Source organism: Aethalodelphis obliquidens, unplaced genomic scaffold (assembly GCF_003676395.1).
Source record: "Aethalodelphis obliquidens isolate GAN/ISIS:26980383/991018 unplaced genomic scaffold, ASM367639v1 scaffold4, whole genome shotgun sequence".
Lineage (NCBI taxonomy): Eukaryota > Metazoa > Chordata > Mammalia > Artiodactyla > Delphinidae > Aethalodelphis > Aethalodelphis obliquidens.
Window position 1 is genome coordinate 61,762,104 of NW_020837948.1, and position 16,199 is coordinate 61,778,302.

General features: G+C 41.1%; 1 protein-coding gene and 1 pseudogene across 4 annotated transcripts in view; one reads left to right on the plus strand and one right to left on the minus strand.

Moving 5' to 3' along the window:
• Positions 1 to 1,861: 1,861 nt before the first annotated feature.
• Positions 1,862 to 2,428, minus strand: LOC113613846 (high mobility group protein B2 pseudogene; annotated as a pseudogene).
• Positions 2,429 to 8,918: 6,490 nt separating this feature from the next.
• Positions 8,919 to 16,199, plus strand: part of LOC113617448 (survival motor neuron protein-like) — a 42,394-nt gene continuing 35,113 nt past the window's right edge. For all 4 annotated transcript variants that reach the window (XM_027100899.1, XM_027100897.1, XM_027100898.1 and 1 more), the window contains exon 1: positions 8,919 to 9,040. In XM_027100899.1, coding sequence (XP_026956700.1) covers positions 8,954 to 9,040 — 87 coding nt within the window. In that variant the 5' untranslated portion in view covers positions 8,919 to 8,953. The remainder of the gene's footprint in view (positions 9,041 to 16,199) is intronic.

Genomic DNA, 16,199 nt, shown 5'->3' on the forward strand with positions numbered 1-16,199 from the left:
TCCCGGAGGTCCAGCCTTTACTTTTGCTCCCCCTTCCCTCCCTCCCACTCCCTCAGGGCCCGCATGGCTGGACGGGACCTAGGTGGGCAGAGGATCAGGCCCAAGATCTGAACAGGTTCCTGGGGGTCCAAGTGGGCAGGGGAAACCTGACCACGCTCCCTTTTGATCCTCTGCCCTCCCAATGGTTCCCCAATTTCCCCCTTCAGGCGTGGGATCCCTTCCCCTCCCCCAGCCGCCCCTCAGGGGCACCAGTCCTGTCCCACCTCCACTTCTCCCCTTTCACTCCCCCCACGCCCAACGTGGGGGTTCCTCCCATCCCCTTTGGTGTCCGTGGTCCCCCACTGGTGCCTGCTACGTGCCCTAGTTTTGCAGAGACGCAGATACCGCATCCTCCTAGTACGCCATCTTGACTCCACCCCTTCTGCAGTTTTGGAATGTTCGGTATATATGTATTAAGAACATCTGGTTTAATGTGTTGTTTAAAGCCAGTGTTTCCTTATTGATTTGTCCAGATAATCTATCCCTTTGATACACGTGGGATATGAAAGTCCCCTGCTATTATTGTATTACTATCAATTTCTCCCTTTATGTCAATATTTGCTTTATGTATTTAGGTGCTCCTATGTTGAGTGCATAGGTATTTATGAATGTTATATCCTCTTCTTGGATTGACCCCTTTATCATTATGAGAGGCTCTTCTTAGTCTCTTATTATAAACTTTATTTACAGTCTGTTTTGTTTTATATGTGTATTGCTACCACAGATTTCTTTTTGTTTCTATTTGCATGGCATATCCTTTCCCATTCCTTCATTTTCAGTCAGTGTGTCTTTAAATCTGAAGTGAATCTCCTGTTGGCAGCATATAGATTGGTCTTTTTTTTTTAAATCAATTCAGCCACCCTGTGTCTTTAGTCCATTTACATTTAAAGTGATAAATGATAGTTACATGCTTATTGCCATTTTGTTAATTGTTCTGGTTGTTTTTGTAGTTCTTCTCTGTTCCCTATTTTTCTCTTTGTCTGTTCCCTTGTAGTTTGATGATTTTGTATAGAGTTATATATATTCTATATAACGATATATAAACTATATTTCTTTAGTATTATAGCTTGTGTATCTATTTTAAGTTTTTGGTTTGTGGTTAAGTTTGAACACATTCTAAAAACACTACATTTTTTCTCCCCCTCCCACATTTTGTGTTTTTATTTTTTAATTGCGATATAGTTTATTTACAATATTATATAAATTTGAGGTGTACAACATAGTGATTCACAATTTTTAAAGATTATATTCCATTAATAGTTATTATAGAACTTCCCTGGTGGTCCAGTGGTTAAGACTGTGCTTCCAATGCAGGGGGCAAGTGTTCGATCCCTGGTCAGGGAAGCTCTGCATGCTGCGCAGTGCAGCCAAAAAAAAACTGGTTACTATAAATTATTGGCTATATCCCCTGTGATATATACTTATAGCTTATTCCTTTTATACATAGTAGTTTGTACCTCTTAATCCCCTACCTCCATCTTGCCCCTCCCTCCTTCCCACTCCCTACTGGTAACCACTAGTTTGTTCTCTATATTTGTGAGTCTGTTTCTCCTTTGTTATATTCACTAATTTACTTTATTTTTTAGATTCCACATATAAGTGATAACATAAGTATTTGTCTTTCTCTGTCTGAGTTATTTCACTCAGCATAATACCCTCTAAGTCCATACTTGTTGCAAATGGCAACATTTCATTCTTTTTTATGGCTGAGTATTTAATTGTGTGTGTGTATACACACAGACCACATCTTCTTTACCCATTTATCTGTTGATGGACACTTAGATTGTGTCCATATCTTGGCTATTGTAAATAGTGGTGCTATGAACATTGGACTGGTTCATTCTTCTTGGAGCCTGTTCTTTCCCACTTCACTCTTGCCCTTGGCACAGTATGTGGCAATGTCCTTTTCATATTTCTCCTTTAGCTTAGCTGCTTTCTGTTCATAGGGTTATTTACCTTTGGCTGACTGCTCAGACCACATTTCACCCACTTTTTTTGCAGTATCTCCAATGGATAAGACAGGGTGTTCACTTTTGATCTTTGGGTGATGTTCAGAGCAAAACCGGAAGAAGGCAGATGGAGGCCTTTTAGGCACATTGGGATCTTTTTTCTTTCCCTTCTTGTCACCTTTGGGAGGAACATAATTTTTCATCTCCCTGTCATAGCGAGCTTTGTCACTTTTTGCCATATCTTCAAACTTGGATTTTTCCTTGGCAGACATGATCTTCCATCTCTCAGGATATTTCTTGGAGAACTCGGTGAAGTTGGCCGAGGAGTCAGGGTGTTTCTTCTTGTGCTTCTCCCGGCAAGTCTGCACAAAGAAGGCGTATGAGGACATCTTGCCCTGCGGCTTGTTGGGGTCGCCCTTCCCCATGATGGTGCTGCTGCTGCGGCGGCGGCGCGTCCACCTGGCGGTAGCTTTTCCTCAGAGTACCACACAGTGGCCAGGTCAGACCTCGACACTGCTGCCCGTGGCTCCGGCGCGAACTGTTCCGTCGCTAACCCAATCTTCCACCTCTTGTTTTGCAGACTTCTCCGCGCCTGGTATCTTAGTTTTTAATTTGCAATTCTCTGGCCAGAGAGGTTGAGCATTTTTTCATATATTTATTGGACATTTGGATTTTCTTTCTTTTTAAATTTTTATTTATTTTTATTATCAGATTGATTGATTGGCCATGTGGCTAGCAGAATCTTAGTTCCCCGACCAGGGATTGAACCTGGGCCCTGGCAGTGAAAGCACTGAGTCCTAACCACTGGACTGCCAAGGAATTAATTCCCTGGATTTTCCTTTTTTTGGGGGGGGGTATATATGTATATTTTAACATTTATTTATTTGGTTGCACAGGGTCTTAGTTGTGGCACTTGGGCTCCTTAGTTGTGGCATGCAAACTCTTAATTGTGGTATGCATGTGGGATCTAGTTCCCTGCCCAGGGATCCAACCCAGGCCCCCCGCATTGGGGGCAGACTCTTAACCACTGCACCACCAGGGGAGTCCCATGGATTTTCCTTTTTGTGAAATACCTATGTTTTTTCTCTCTACTTTATGCTTTTTGTTTCACTTAGTCTTCACATGTAGGTACTACAGTTATGTCCATTTTTATAGATTTTATACAAATTGAGATTTTGGTTAAGGAATTTACCCAAGGTCACCCAGCTAGTAAATGGCAGGTTAAGGATATAAATCCAAGCAGACAGAATACAGAGCTTCCAGAGTATGGGCATATCTTCATATTTATTGGCCCTTTTGGTTTTTTCTTCTATGAATAGCTTGCTTTGCTGTTATTTTTATTTGACAGAGTTTTTCTTTAATATAAAAGAATATTCGTTTCTCTTATGTTACAAATATTTTCTAAACTATTGTTTGTCCTTTCATTTTATTTATGTTGCTTTTGCCAGAATTTTTATTCACATGATCAAATGCCTAGTTTCTTTTTTTTTTCTTTTTTTAATTGAAGTATAGTTGATTTACAGTATTGTGTTAGGTGTAAAGCAAAGTGATTCAGTTAAACATATATATACCTATTCTTTTTCAGATTCTTTTCCCTTATAGGTTATTACCAAATATTGAGTATAGTTCCCTGTGCTATACAATAGGTCCTTGTTGGTTATCTGTTTTATACATAATAGTTTGTATATGGTAATCCCAAACTCCTAATTTATCCCCTCCCTTTCCCCTTTGGTAACCATAAGTTTGTTTTCTATGTCTGTGGGTCTGTTTCTGTTTTGTATATAAGTTCATTTGTTTGGTTTTTTTTTTTTAGATTCCACATATAAGCAATATCGTGTGATATTTGTCTTTCTCTGGCTTCACTTAGTATGTTAATCTCTGGGTCCATCCATGTTGCTGCAAATGACATTATTTCATTTTTTTATGTCTGAGTAGTATTCCATTGTGTATATGTGCCACATCTATTTTTTTTTAATTTTATTTATTTTATTTTTGGCTGTGTTAGGTCTTCATTGCTGCACATGGGCTTTTCTCTGGTTGTGGCCCGGGGGGGCGCTGCTCTTCGTTGCCATGCGCAGGCTTCTCACTGCGGTGGCCTCTCTTGTTGCGGAGCACGGGCTCCAGTAGTTGTGGCACACGGGCTCAGTAGTTGTGGCTCGCAGGCTCTAGAGTGCAGGCTCAATAGTTGTGGCACACGGGCTTAGTTGCTCTGCGGCATGTGGGATCTTCCCAGACCAGTGCTGGAACCCGTGTCCCCTGCATTGGCAGGCGGATTCCCAACCACTGTGCCACCAGGGAAGCCCTATACCACATCTTCTTTATCCATTCATCTGTCCATGGACATTTAGGTTGCTTCCATGTTTTGGTTATTGTAAATAGTGCTGCAATGAACTTTGGGGTGCATGTATCTTTTCAAATTATGGTTTTCTCCAAATATATGCCCAGGAGGAGTGGGATTGCAGGATCATGTTGTAGCTCAATTTTTAGTTTTTTAAGAAACCTCCATACTGTTCTCCATAATGACTGTACCAATTTACATTCCCACCATCAGTGTAGGAGGTTTCCCTTTTTCCACACCCTCTCCAGCATTTATTATTTGTAGACTTTTTGATAATTGCCATTCTGACCAGTGTGAGGTGATACCTCATCATAATTTTTAATTAAATGCCTGGTTTCTTTATTAACTGAAGATGCAGACTGACAGCCCACAGACTTGTCCTGACATGTTAAAAAAATTTTTTCCACTTTTTCTTAAATTGAAGTATACTTGATTTACAATGTTGTGTTTATTTCTACTGTACAGCAAAGTGATTCAGTTATACATATATACATATTCTTTTCAATTATGGTCTATCACAATATATTGAACATAGTTTCCTGTGCTATACAGTAGGACCTTGTTGTTTATCCATTCTATATATAATAGCTTGCTTCTGCTAAACCCAAACTCCCACTCCATCCCTCCCCCCTCCCCCCTCCCCCCAGAATTTTTAATATGAACTTGAATGCCTTTGGGCAGGGAGTGGGTGGAATGAGTTGGGGGGTGTGTGGAGGGATAGTCTCAAGGTAACTGATTACAGTACCCACCACCCCTTATGGCTTACTCCTCTTTAACTCATCTCCTTTACCTGCCTGACCCCCAAAATGTATTCGAGTTTTCAATCCTTGCATAGTTTCTTATTTCTATCTTAAAATCTCCTCCATCCCAAGTTTATAAAAGTCACCCAGAATGTATTTTGGTATATGATGTGAGGGTAATGAATCCAAGCCTTACATATTGGATGACTAATTAGATCTATGTCATTTATGAATTATACTACCATTTGTCCATAATATCATTCAAATATTCTTCCAAAACATCATTTGGAATTTTCAGCTTTCTGCTGCAGTAATAGTTCAGTGAGCAGTCTTTTTTTTTTTTGGAGTATAGTTGCTTTACAGTGTTGTGTTGTATTCACTCTGCTGTACAGCAAAGTGAATCAGCTATACATTTACGTATATCCCCTCTTTTTTGGATTTCCTTCCCATTTAGGTCACCACAGAGCATTGAGTAGAGTTCCCTGTGCTATACAGTAGGTTCTCATTAGTTATCTGTTTTATACACAGTAGTGTATGTATGTCAGTCCCAATCAGTGAGCATTCTTGTACACAAATCACTGACACATCTCTAATCTCCTGACCCTAGACTCTGAAGGTAAGGTAAGGGTAAGGAACTAATTAGTTTTGGCCTTCTCTTTTGTTTATTCGCTATTCTACATGACAGTACCAATATATATTATCCTAACTGGAAACTTGATCACTAGTCATTTGAATCCTTTATCATCAGCAAGTTCCAAGAGTCGCCAAATGTAGGTTTTTGGTATGAGAATTCCATATGCGCAAAGATTGGTTCCAGTTCATGAAGTTATTTTTTTTTCTTCTAAGATTTATTTTATAACCGTGTTAAGAAAAGTTCTACATCAGGGACTTCACAGGGTGGCACAGTGGTTAAGAATCTGCCTGCCAACACAGGGAACACGGGTTCGAGCCCTGGTCCGCGAAGATCCCACAGTCCACAGAGCAACTAAACTCGTGTGCCACAACTACTGAAGCCCGCGCTCTAGAGCCCATGCTTAACAAGAGAAGCCACCACACTGAGAAGCTTCCACATCGCAATGAAGACCCAGCACATCCAGAAATAAAATAAATAAAATTTTAAAACGTTCTACATCATTGTTGGTTAGATTACACAACAACAGTCTGCCTTGAAACCAGTATGCTGTTCTCAAGGTCATCAAAGACATTCTGTCCTTTTAGTCTTCGGAGAAAAAAATGGTTTGACTTCTAATTTACTTCTTGCCATGTAAGATTTAAAAGCAAATACTTATACATCAATTTATTTGTGCAGCAATTAATCTGTGAAGCCATGATTTGCTGTTAACTTTAATACAAACTGCCTGTTAGCATTTCACCATAACTTTAAAACTGCACCATGTGACAGTGGGAAGGCTACTTTAGGCAAAAGAGCTATTGCCAGCAGAGAGTTCTGTTTCTTTCTTTCTTTTTTTTTTTTTTTGCGGTACGCGGGCCTCTCACTGTTGTGGCCTCTCCCGTTGCGGAGCACAGGCTCCGGACGCGCAGGCTCCGCGGCACGTGGGATTTTCTCGGACCGGGGCACGAACCCACGTCCCTTGCATCGGCAGGCGGACTCCCAACCACTGCTCCACCAGGGAAACCCAAAACTTCTGTTTCTTTGAGTCTTCTTTGGACTGCTGTCACTTTCCTCACCAATTGGATCAGATGCTAAGAAATGGCCCAACAGACCCTCTTTGGGGCCTCTCTTGTACCTCCCAGCTTCCTTTCCTGCTCACCTGGGGGCAGATAAGTGCTTTCTAAAAAATATTCTGGACTATCTACGTGACTTTCCAGCAAATTCATTATAAAGCTGGGTAAGCTTCACCTCGGATATGCCCAGATCATCAAAATTTGAACTTTATGGAGGTCTACTTAATGAGATTCTTTCTTATGCAAGTGCAATTTATGCACTTGTGAATAACCTTCCTCTTTTTGAATCTGGTAGACTAGCCTGCAGACAAAAGTGCTAGAGCTGGGTTGGGTTCCCACAATTCATTGATTTACCAAACTTTTCTGGCACCACTTACTCTGGTCTGGCCTTGTAGGAGGTACAGAGATAACAACATGAAGACGCCTGGTCACAGGGGCTGCTAGCAGGGAAAACAGAATACGAAAATAAAGTGTTGTGTGTACAAGGCAGAACCATAAGGACTAGCCTGTAAGAGAATCCTGCGGGGGGTGGGGGAGCCCTCAGAAAATGGAGCTGTTCCTGCAGCTGGGGGACTTACACATTCAGCCATGTGTATGGGGGACCTGCCAGGTGCCAGGCATGGTACTCAGATTGGCAACCCCCCATGATCATACAGTTAAATTTAATGTTTACGTAAGTGCCTTCAAATCTGATGAAACGGCTTCCTTTGGAAATCCTCTACATTATGCTTTGAGTGCTTTGTCTATCATATGGAATAACTGTAAAATACGTATGGTGATTCAAATCTGGATGTCACCGTCAAGAAAAAAAGAACATGTTTTCTTTGAGGACAAAAATGCCATAGGTTCATTTTTGTTGAGGAACAAGGTAGGTGGAAATCTACTTATCTACTTCCTGATAAGTAGAAATACTTTTCCAACAAAGAACTTGCCATTTAAAACAGCTGACAATTCATTAAAGCTAATTCCTCCTTGAAAACATTATACTAAGTGAAAAAAGACACAAAAGGTCACGTTATATGACTCCATTTCTATGAAATATCCAGAGCAACTAAATCTATAGAGACAGTGGTTGTGAGAGGCTGGAAGGAGGAGAGACTGTGGAGTTACTTCTAATGGATACAAGGTTTCTTTTGGGGGTGATGAAAATGTTTTGGAGTTAGATAGTGGTGGTAGCTGCACAATCTTGTGACCATACCAAAACCCACTAAATTGCATGCTTTAAAATGATGAATTTATGGTATGTAAATTCCATCTAAAAAATAAATAAATAAAAAGAAACCTGGTTCCAAATTGTTTAAATTTCTGCATCATATGCCATTGTGAGAATTATGATTGAAGAAATCTAAGTGAGCTTTTAAAAAATACATCTATTTCTGGTATCTACAGAAGCCAAAGGAAGCCATCAAAGTTCCCTGGGTGACCTTTAAAAAAAAAAGAACAAATGACAATAGGTACTTGGAAGCCATTTAGCAATCCCAAATGTTTAATAAAGAATACTGGAAAAATAGAGGGTAAGCTCCTACTAAGAACTAAAAGCCCCCTTGACCCATGTAAAGACAAACATGAAAAAAAGAGCAAACAAAAAGAATACAACAATTCATCTCATGTTTTTAAATTCAAAAAGTTACTAGAGAATATTTGGGAGAAGCGATATTAAACTAAATGCTAAAGCTGGGTAATGTTACAGACATGCTGGATTCCAGGCATTTGTGTAAACGCTCTGTGCCTCAGTTTCCCATTTTAAAAGAGAAAATAGCCCCTAATTCATAGAGTTGTGAAAATAAAATTAAAATAAGTATATAAAACTCTTAAAAGCACTTTTTAAAAATGGTACCTATATTTTTATTGGTTACCAAGGGACTGCTTTTTATTTTACTGCTTGCTTATTTTCTAAGTGACCTGCAACGAACGCTATTTTCCTAAGAGGATTTATTGTTTAAAACTTACAAAAACTCTGGTCGAATCACTCTCGGAACAGACGAAAAAGTGAAATCAAAGAATTGAGAGGATACGGAGAAGAAACACCTATGCGGCCGACAGGGGTAGGTGACGCCGGAGGGCAGAAAGCGCGAGGACTCCTCCCCGCCGGCCGGCGGCCCTGAGGCCGCCATGCTCTTCCGCTCCCGGAGGCCGGGCGGCGGAAGTCGTCACTCGCCGAGGGACCTAGCCCACGCCGCGTACCCGGCAGCAGGTTAGCCATGGCGATGGGCGGCGGCGGTGGCGGCAGTAGCAGCGGCGTCCCAGAGCCGGAAGACACGGTGCTGTTCCGGCGCGGCACAGGCCAGGTGAGGTCGCAGCCGGCGCTGTCCCCGACCCTGCGCTCTTTCCCCGGCCAGTCGGCTCAGTGCGAGGTCCGCATGTTTGTACATCCCCACTTGGGAGCCTCAGCCGCAAGCTCGTTCCTCGCCCAGTTTGGGCTCCCGATGACTTTGAGCCTAGGCCTTACTGCTACTCGATTGTGCCTTGGTCGTCCACCTCTCTCTCCGACTGTGAGGTGTGCGAGGTCAGGCCAGGGCGAAGCAGGGAAACCAGTTAGGAGTCTATTGGAATAATCCCGCTGTTAGCAGTGGACAGCCGGTTACTTGGCTTCTGGATATAGTTTGAAATCAGAGGCAACAGGTTGTGCACGGGTATACGATAATAGAGGCTTGAGAGAGGAAAGTCAAGGATAATTACAAGATTGCTCTGAACAGCTGAAAAGATGAAGTTGCCTTTTCCTGAGATGGGGAAGACTGCAAGTAAGGCAGGTTTATAAGGGGGTAAGATTAGAACTCATTCTTGGGTGAAATGTGATTGGAGCGAGTTCGAGAGTCGGAGAGGAGAAATTCAAGGCAACATATGTGAGCAAATATTTCAAGTTTTATTGTGGGTACTGGAAGATAGAGAAATTGACCAATGGATGGAGAAGGAAGTGAGATGAAGAGGATTCTTAATTGTGTTTTTGTTTTTAAGATGGGAGAAATGTTTCAGGGCTGATAGGAAAGATCCAGTAAGGACGGTATAATTGACATTGCAGGAGAGAAGAGAATTGCGCAAGCAACATTCTAGCGTAGTAAGAGGGAATGGATTTGGTCTTTGTTAGAAATATTGACAGTTCATGTGGTGACAGTTATATGGGTACAGATTTGTGTGGATGGGCAGATATAGTGGCAGGAGATTATGAAAATTCTGTTTTGATTGTTGCTGTTCTCTCAGTGAAAGAAGCAAGGTCATCAGCCTACTGGTGAGGAGGGGCAGGGGGCAGGTGTTGGAGGTTAGAGAAGAGAGAAGGTAGGAAGTAAACGTCTAGGAGAGTGGATGAGTGTTGCATTAGGGAAATCTAGGCAACATTAAAGGCCTACTTCAGATTTGTGGTTATGAGTTTAAAGAAGACTAGTTAGGACTTCCCTGGTGGCGCAGTGGTTAAGAATCCGCTGCCAATGCAGGGGACACGGGTTCGAGCCCTGGTCCAGGAAGATCCCCACACGCCGTGGAGCAACTAAGCCTGTGCTCCACAACTACTGAGGCTGCATGCCTAGAGCCTGTGCTCTGCAACAAGAGAAGCCACCACCATGAGAAGCCCTCGCACCACAACGAAGAGTAGCCCCTGCTCACCACAGCTAGAGAAGACCCGTGCACAGCAACGAAGACCCAACGCAGACAGAAATAAATAAATAAATAAATTTATTTTAAAAAGAAAAGGAGACTAGGCAGCATGATTGTATTTTTTGCTAGCTAAATTCAAATTCAGGTGTGTGAGGGCAGACACAAAGTAAATGAATAGTTGAAATTAATAGGGTTGTAGTTTTACCTAGTATGAAGTGAGAAGGAGGCAGTACAGGGAGTTGTCTTAATGATCGATGGTGCAATTAAAGCTGGCTAAGAAAGGAAGTGAGGACATTACCATGGTGAGAAGCAGTTTAAAAAGTGTGAGGATCATTGTTTTACCAGTCCCAGTGAAGTGGAATGACTGTCATCATCAACCTACTAGAAGGAATAAGTTGCAGAGCCTAGAAGGTGGTAGTTGGAGAGTAGGATTCTTGCAGTTGAGTTTTTGGAGAGGTTATATATAATGGTTATAATAAAGACCATAGAAGTGAGTAGCTGAGCTTGGGTACTATAAAAGGTCATTGGTAGCGAAGCATTTAAAGATGTAGCAGGGCTTCCCTGGTGGCGTAGTGGTTAAGAGTCCGCCTGCCAATGCGGGGGACACGGGTTCGTGCCCCGGTCTGGGAAGATCCCACATGCCGTGGAGTGGCTGGGCCCGTGAGCCATGGCCGCTGAACCTGTGTGTCCGGAGCCTGTGCTCCGCAACGGGAGAGGCCACAACAGTGAGAGGCCCGCATACCACAAAAAAAGAAAAAGATGTAGCAAGGGTAGGGTATTGGAAGGATCGCGGACGTGGGGTTTTTTTTAAATTATTTCTTACTTTATTTGGTTTATTTTTGAGTAATACTTTTTTATCGTTATTTATTTAATTATTTTTTTGCCTGCATTGGGTCTTTGTTGCTGTGCACGGGCTTTCTCTAGTTGCAACGAGTGGGGGCTACTCTTCGTTGTGGTGCGAGGGCTTCTCATTGCGGTGGCTTGTCTTGTTGCAGAGCACGGGCTGTAGGTGCGCGGGCTTCAGTAGTTGTGGTGCACAGCCTCAGTAGTTGTGGCTCACAGGCTCTAGAACTCAGGCTCAGTAGTGGTGCATGGGCTTAGTTGCTCCACGGCATGTAGGATCTTCTCACACCAGGGCTCGAACCCATGTATCCTGCATTAGCAGGCGGATTCTTCACCACTGCGCCGCCAGGGAAGTCCCTGTACATGGGTTTTTAAATAACCAAAAATTATGACAGGATTAGTGTTGGAGGGAGTACTGGGATATAAACCTCAAGGAATGAGGAAGAGTGACCCAGGAAGATATAGATGATTGCAATGAGGAGGGATAGTGGACAGGGGAGTTTGGTGACGGGATTTTCAAACCTGGGAGTTTTTAGGGAGGAAGAATAATCTGGAAGTGGAAGTGAGGAACAAGGAAGATTACTTCCCCACCTCTGGTACAGTAATTTGAGGGATATGGGGAAGAAAACATTTCATTTTTAAATGCCTGCAAGGAAAGAGGTGGGCTTCTCTTGGTGACTGAGAAACAGATATAAAGGCAGTCCTGATGGTCTGTTCTCGTTGCTATTGCTGTGTAACAAATCACCCAAAACTTAGTGGCTTGAAACAATAATCATGTTTTATTCTCTCTCATAGTTTCTGTGGGTCAGGAATTTGTGAAGGCCTTGGTGGGCCGTTCTCCTTCAGACATTTCGTGTAGTTGCATCCACGTAGTAATCGGAGCTACAATAGCTGGGGACTGAGCCGCTAGGGATTGACGGGCCATCTCTTTTCTTCATGTTGTCTCGGCTTCTCCATGTGGTCCCGGTGTGTGGGATGGTTTGATTTCCTTATACCCCTTTGTAATCCTTCCCTTTCATCCCTCCTCATCTCCTGTCCCCAGACAACTGCTGATCCATTTTCTGTCACCATCGATTAGTCTGCATTTTCTAGAATTTTACAAATACGGAGTCTTTTTTTATCTGGCTTCTTTTACTCAGCATAGTTATTTTGAGTTTCATCCATTTTCTTGTGTATATCAGTCATTCATTCCTTTTCATTGCTGTAGGATCCTGTTGCACGAATATACTACAATTTGTTTATCCATTCACTTGTTCATGAACATTTGGGTTGCTTTCAGTTTGGGGCTGTTACAAATAGAACCACCATGAGTATTAGTGCAGAAGACTTTGTATGGGCATATGCTTTCATTCCTCTTTGGCAAACACCTAGGTCATGGAGTAGATATATTTTAATTTTTTTTCTTTTTTCTTTTTTTCCCATGCCTTGTGGGATCTTACTTCCCTGACCAGAGAGTGAACCCAGGCCCACAGCAGTGAGAGCACAGAGTCCTAACCACTGGACCACGAGGGAACTCCCTATTTTAATTCTTCTGGTTTTTTTTTTTAAGTTGAATTTTATTTATTTTATTTATTTATTTATTTTTGGCTGTGTTGGGTCTTTGTTGCTGCACACGGGCTTTTTCTAGTTGTGGTGAGTGGGGGCTACTCTTCGTTGCAGTGCGCGGGTTTCTCATTGCGGTAGCTTCCTTTGTTGCGGAGCACAGGCTCTAGGTGCGTGGGCTTCAGCAGTTGCAGCATGCAGGCTCAGTAGTTGTGGCACACGGGCCCTAGAGTGTGCGGGCTTCAGTAGTTGTGGTGGCCTGTGGGGTCAGTAGTTGTGGCTCGCGGGCTCTAGAGGGCAGGCTCAGTAGTTGTGGCGCAGGCTCACGGGCTTAGTTACTCCGAGGCATGTGGGATCTTACTGGACCAGGGATCGAACCCCTGTCCCCTGCATTGGCAGGCACATTCTTAGCCACTGCACCACCAGGGAAGTCCACTATTTTGATTCTTTAAGAAGCTGCCAAACTTTTCTTCAAAGTGATTGCACCATTTTACGTTTCAACCAGCAATGTATGAAAAGTTCCGTTTGTTCCACATCCTTGCTAACACTTGATATGGTCAGTCTTGTTAATTTTAGACATTCTAATGTGTAGTGGTGTCTTGTTATTGTGGTGGTTTTAATTAGCATTTCCCTAATGACTGATGATGTTGATTGTCATTTCATGTGCTTATTTGCCATCCATGTATCTTCTTTGGCAAAGTGTCTGTTCAAATCTTTTGCCTATTTTTAAATTGACTTATTTTTTGTTGAGATTTGAGAGTTTTTTGTGTATGCTAGATACAAAACCTTTATCAGATAGGTAATTTGCAAATATTTTCTCCCAGTTTGTGAGTTCATTCATTTTTTCATTCTCTTAACAGTATCTTTTTGAGAATTCCCTGGCAGTCCAGTGGGTAAGACTCCACGCTCTCACTGCCAAGGGCCCGGGTTCAATCCCTGGTCAGGCAACTGAGATCCCATAAGCCGTGCAGTGCAGCCAAAAAAAAGAAACACAACAACTAAGTCTTGCTGCTCCTAGAAGGACAGCTAGGGTGTATATAAAATCCTTGGCTCATACTTTTTTCCCATAAATTTCTATGAGGAAGTCTAATACTAACTAGTTTTCTGTATTTTGTAAATGACTTGATCTTTTTGCTTAGAGGCTCTGAGAATTCCTTTTAGAGACTTTTGTTTATTTGTTTAGCTTTTATTCTTCAGGGACCCCATTTATACATATGTTAAATATTCTTTGCCAGTCCCCACTTCACTTATTTTCTTTTTCTTTTTTCATGACTTTTCCTTGGTACCCATTAGATTTTCAGTCAACTGTATTCTTCTTTGCATACCTTGCAGTCAGTACTACTTTTTCTTCCATTTCCTTCTTGATTTTGTTTAACTCCTCATTTGACTGTTACCCTTTTGCCTTCTTTTCTCATCTGAATTTTTAGAAATTTTGATTCAAGGTGTTTTTTTCCATATTGCGAATGCTAGTTTAAGACAATTTAATTTCTGATGGTTATTGTATTTTCTTCTGTTTGTGATTGTCAATTGAGAAATTTTATCACCTAAAATGTTTCTTCTCATAATAGCTTTGTATGGATGTCTTTGTTTGCTGTTCATGTTGAAATGTCTTATAACAGTTGTAATGTGATGAGTTTGGGTTCCTATGTATTTGTATCTTACTTTTAAGAGTGCCCATCAGTGATTCTGTTGATACAGTGGAGTACACTTTCCTTTATTAGTAGTACCTTTTCCATTTGCAGAATTGATATATCTTCTGCTTTTAGAAACATCTCCTATTCCAAGGGGCAACATAACCTTGAACAAGTCAATTACCTGTTTGTGATTACTTTCCTTATCTGCAAAATGACTTAATGATTTTTAAGTACTTTTTATCATATAGCAAGATTAATAGTTTTATATCAGAACATATTTCTCTATGTATAATAGATATTAACAAGAAAATGACAAAAATTCACTTTACAACTAAATGAGTTTTATAGCAAACTTCTTCGGAGCTCATTGATTGACTAATATTGTACAAACTCCAACATACTAACTGATGGTGTCTTATAACCTGTCTTCCCATCACCAACATTATGTATCCAAACTTACCTTCAACTACTCTATAGAGTGAGAATGAGTCTAGTTGGACTTGTTGCTTCACTGATCTGTCAAATACAAAAAAAAAACCCATGAAATTTATCATCTTAACCACTTTTAAGTGTACACTTCAGTAGTGTTAAGTATATTCACACTGTTGTACAATAGATATCCAGGACTTTTTAACCTTGCAAAACCAAAACTCTACCCATTGAGCAGTTCCCTATTTCCTGCTCTCCCACAGCCCCTGCTAACTGCTGTTCTACTTTGTTGCTGTGAATTTGACTACTTAGGAGCCTCATATGAGTGGAATCATACAGTCAGTGTGTTTATTTTTGCTTACATGCTCTTTTTGGCTCATGGTTGTCCTTGGAGTGCTTTCAATTTTCTTTTCTATCTATCCAGATCCTTTTAGTTTTTATTTCCTAGCCTGTTTCCTCCATGATCATCCACCATACATTCCTTTCCCTTTTTTTTTCCTTTTTTTTATTGAGGTATAATTGACATATAACATTACATTAATTTTAGTTGTACGACATAATGATTTGCTATTTATACATATTGCAAAATGATCACAGTAAGTCTAGTTAATATCTGCCACCATACATAGTTATAATATTTTTTTCCTTGTGTTGAGAATTTTATGTCTTTGCAACTTTCAGATATGCAATACAGTGTTACTAACTATAGGCACTGTGTTGCACATTACATTCCCGTGACTTATTTACCTGATAACTGGAAGTTGGTACTTTTTGACCCCCTTTGCCTGTTTCAGTCCCCTCCCCCATCGCCTCTACCCCCACCTCTGGAAACCACCAATCTGTTCTTTGTATTTATGAGGTTGGGCTTTTTTTGTTTGTTTGTTCTGTTTTTTGTTCTTAAATTCCACAGATAAGTAAGATCACATGGTATTCGTCTCTCTGTCTTACTTCACTTAGTGTAATGACCTCAAGGTCCATTCATGTTGTCTCAAATGACAAGATTTCTTTTTTATGGCTGAATAATATTCTATTGTATATGAACAGTTATCCCCTGCTTTTTAAAAGTTTGCTTTATACCACTTCACTTTTATAAAACACCTACATTAGTAACTATTTTCACTAACTGAAGGAAATCCAAAGAGGATTTTTGCTTTTATGAAAAAAAAAAAAAAGGTGAAAAGCAAAAATAACATTCAGTGTTTTGTTTTGCAGCAAGCCATTATAGAGGCAGCAGGCAACCCAAGCAGTGAGAGTGGCACCACCAAGCTCCTTCCCCAGGAGCTACACTCAACATCTCAGCATCAAGCCACCATAGCTTTGAACTGTGCCTGTGAGCATCTGTACTTTATCCTGATTTATTCTGTTTATCCATTAGCAAGTTGTGTTCTCACATAATTGATTCTTTGCTTTA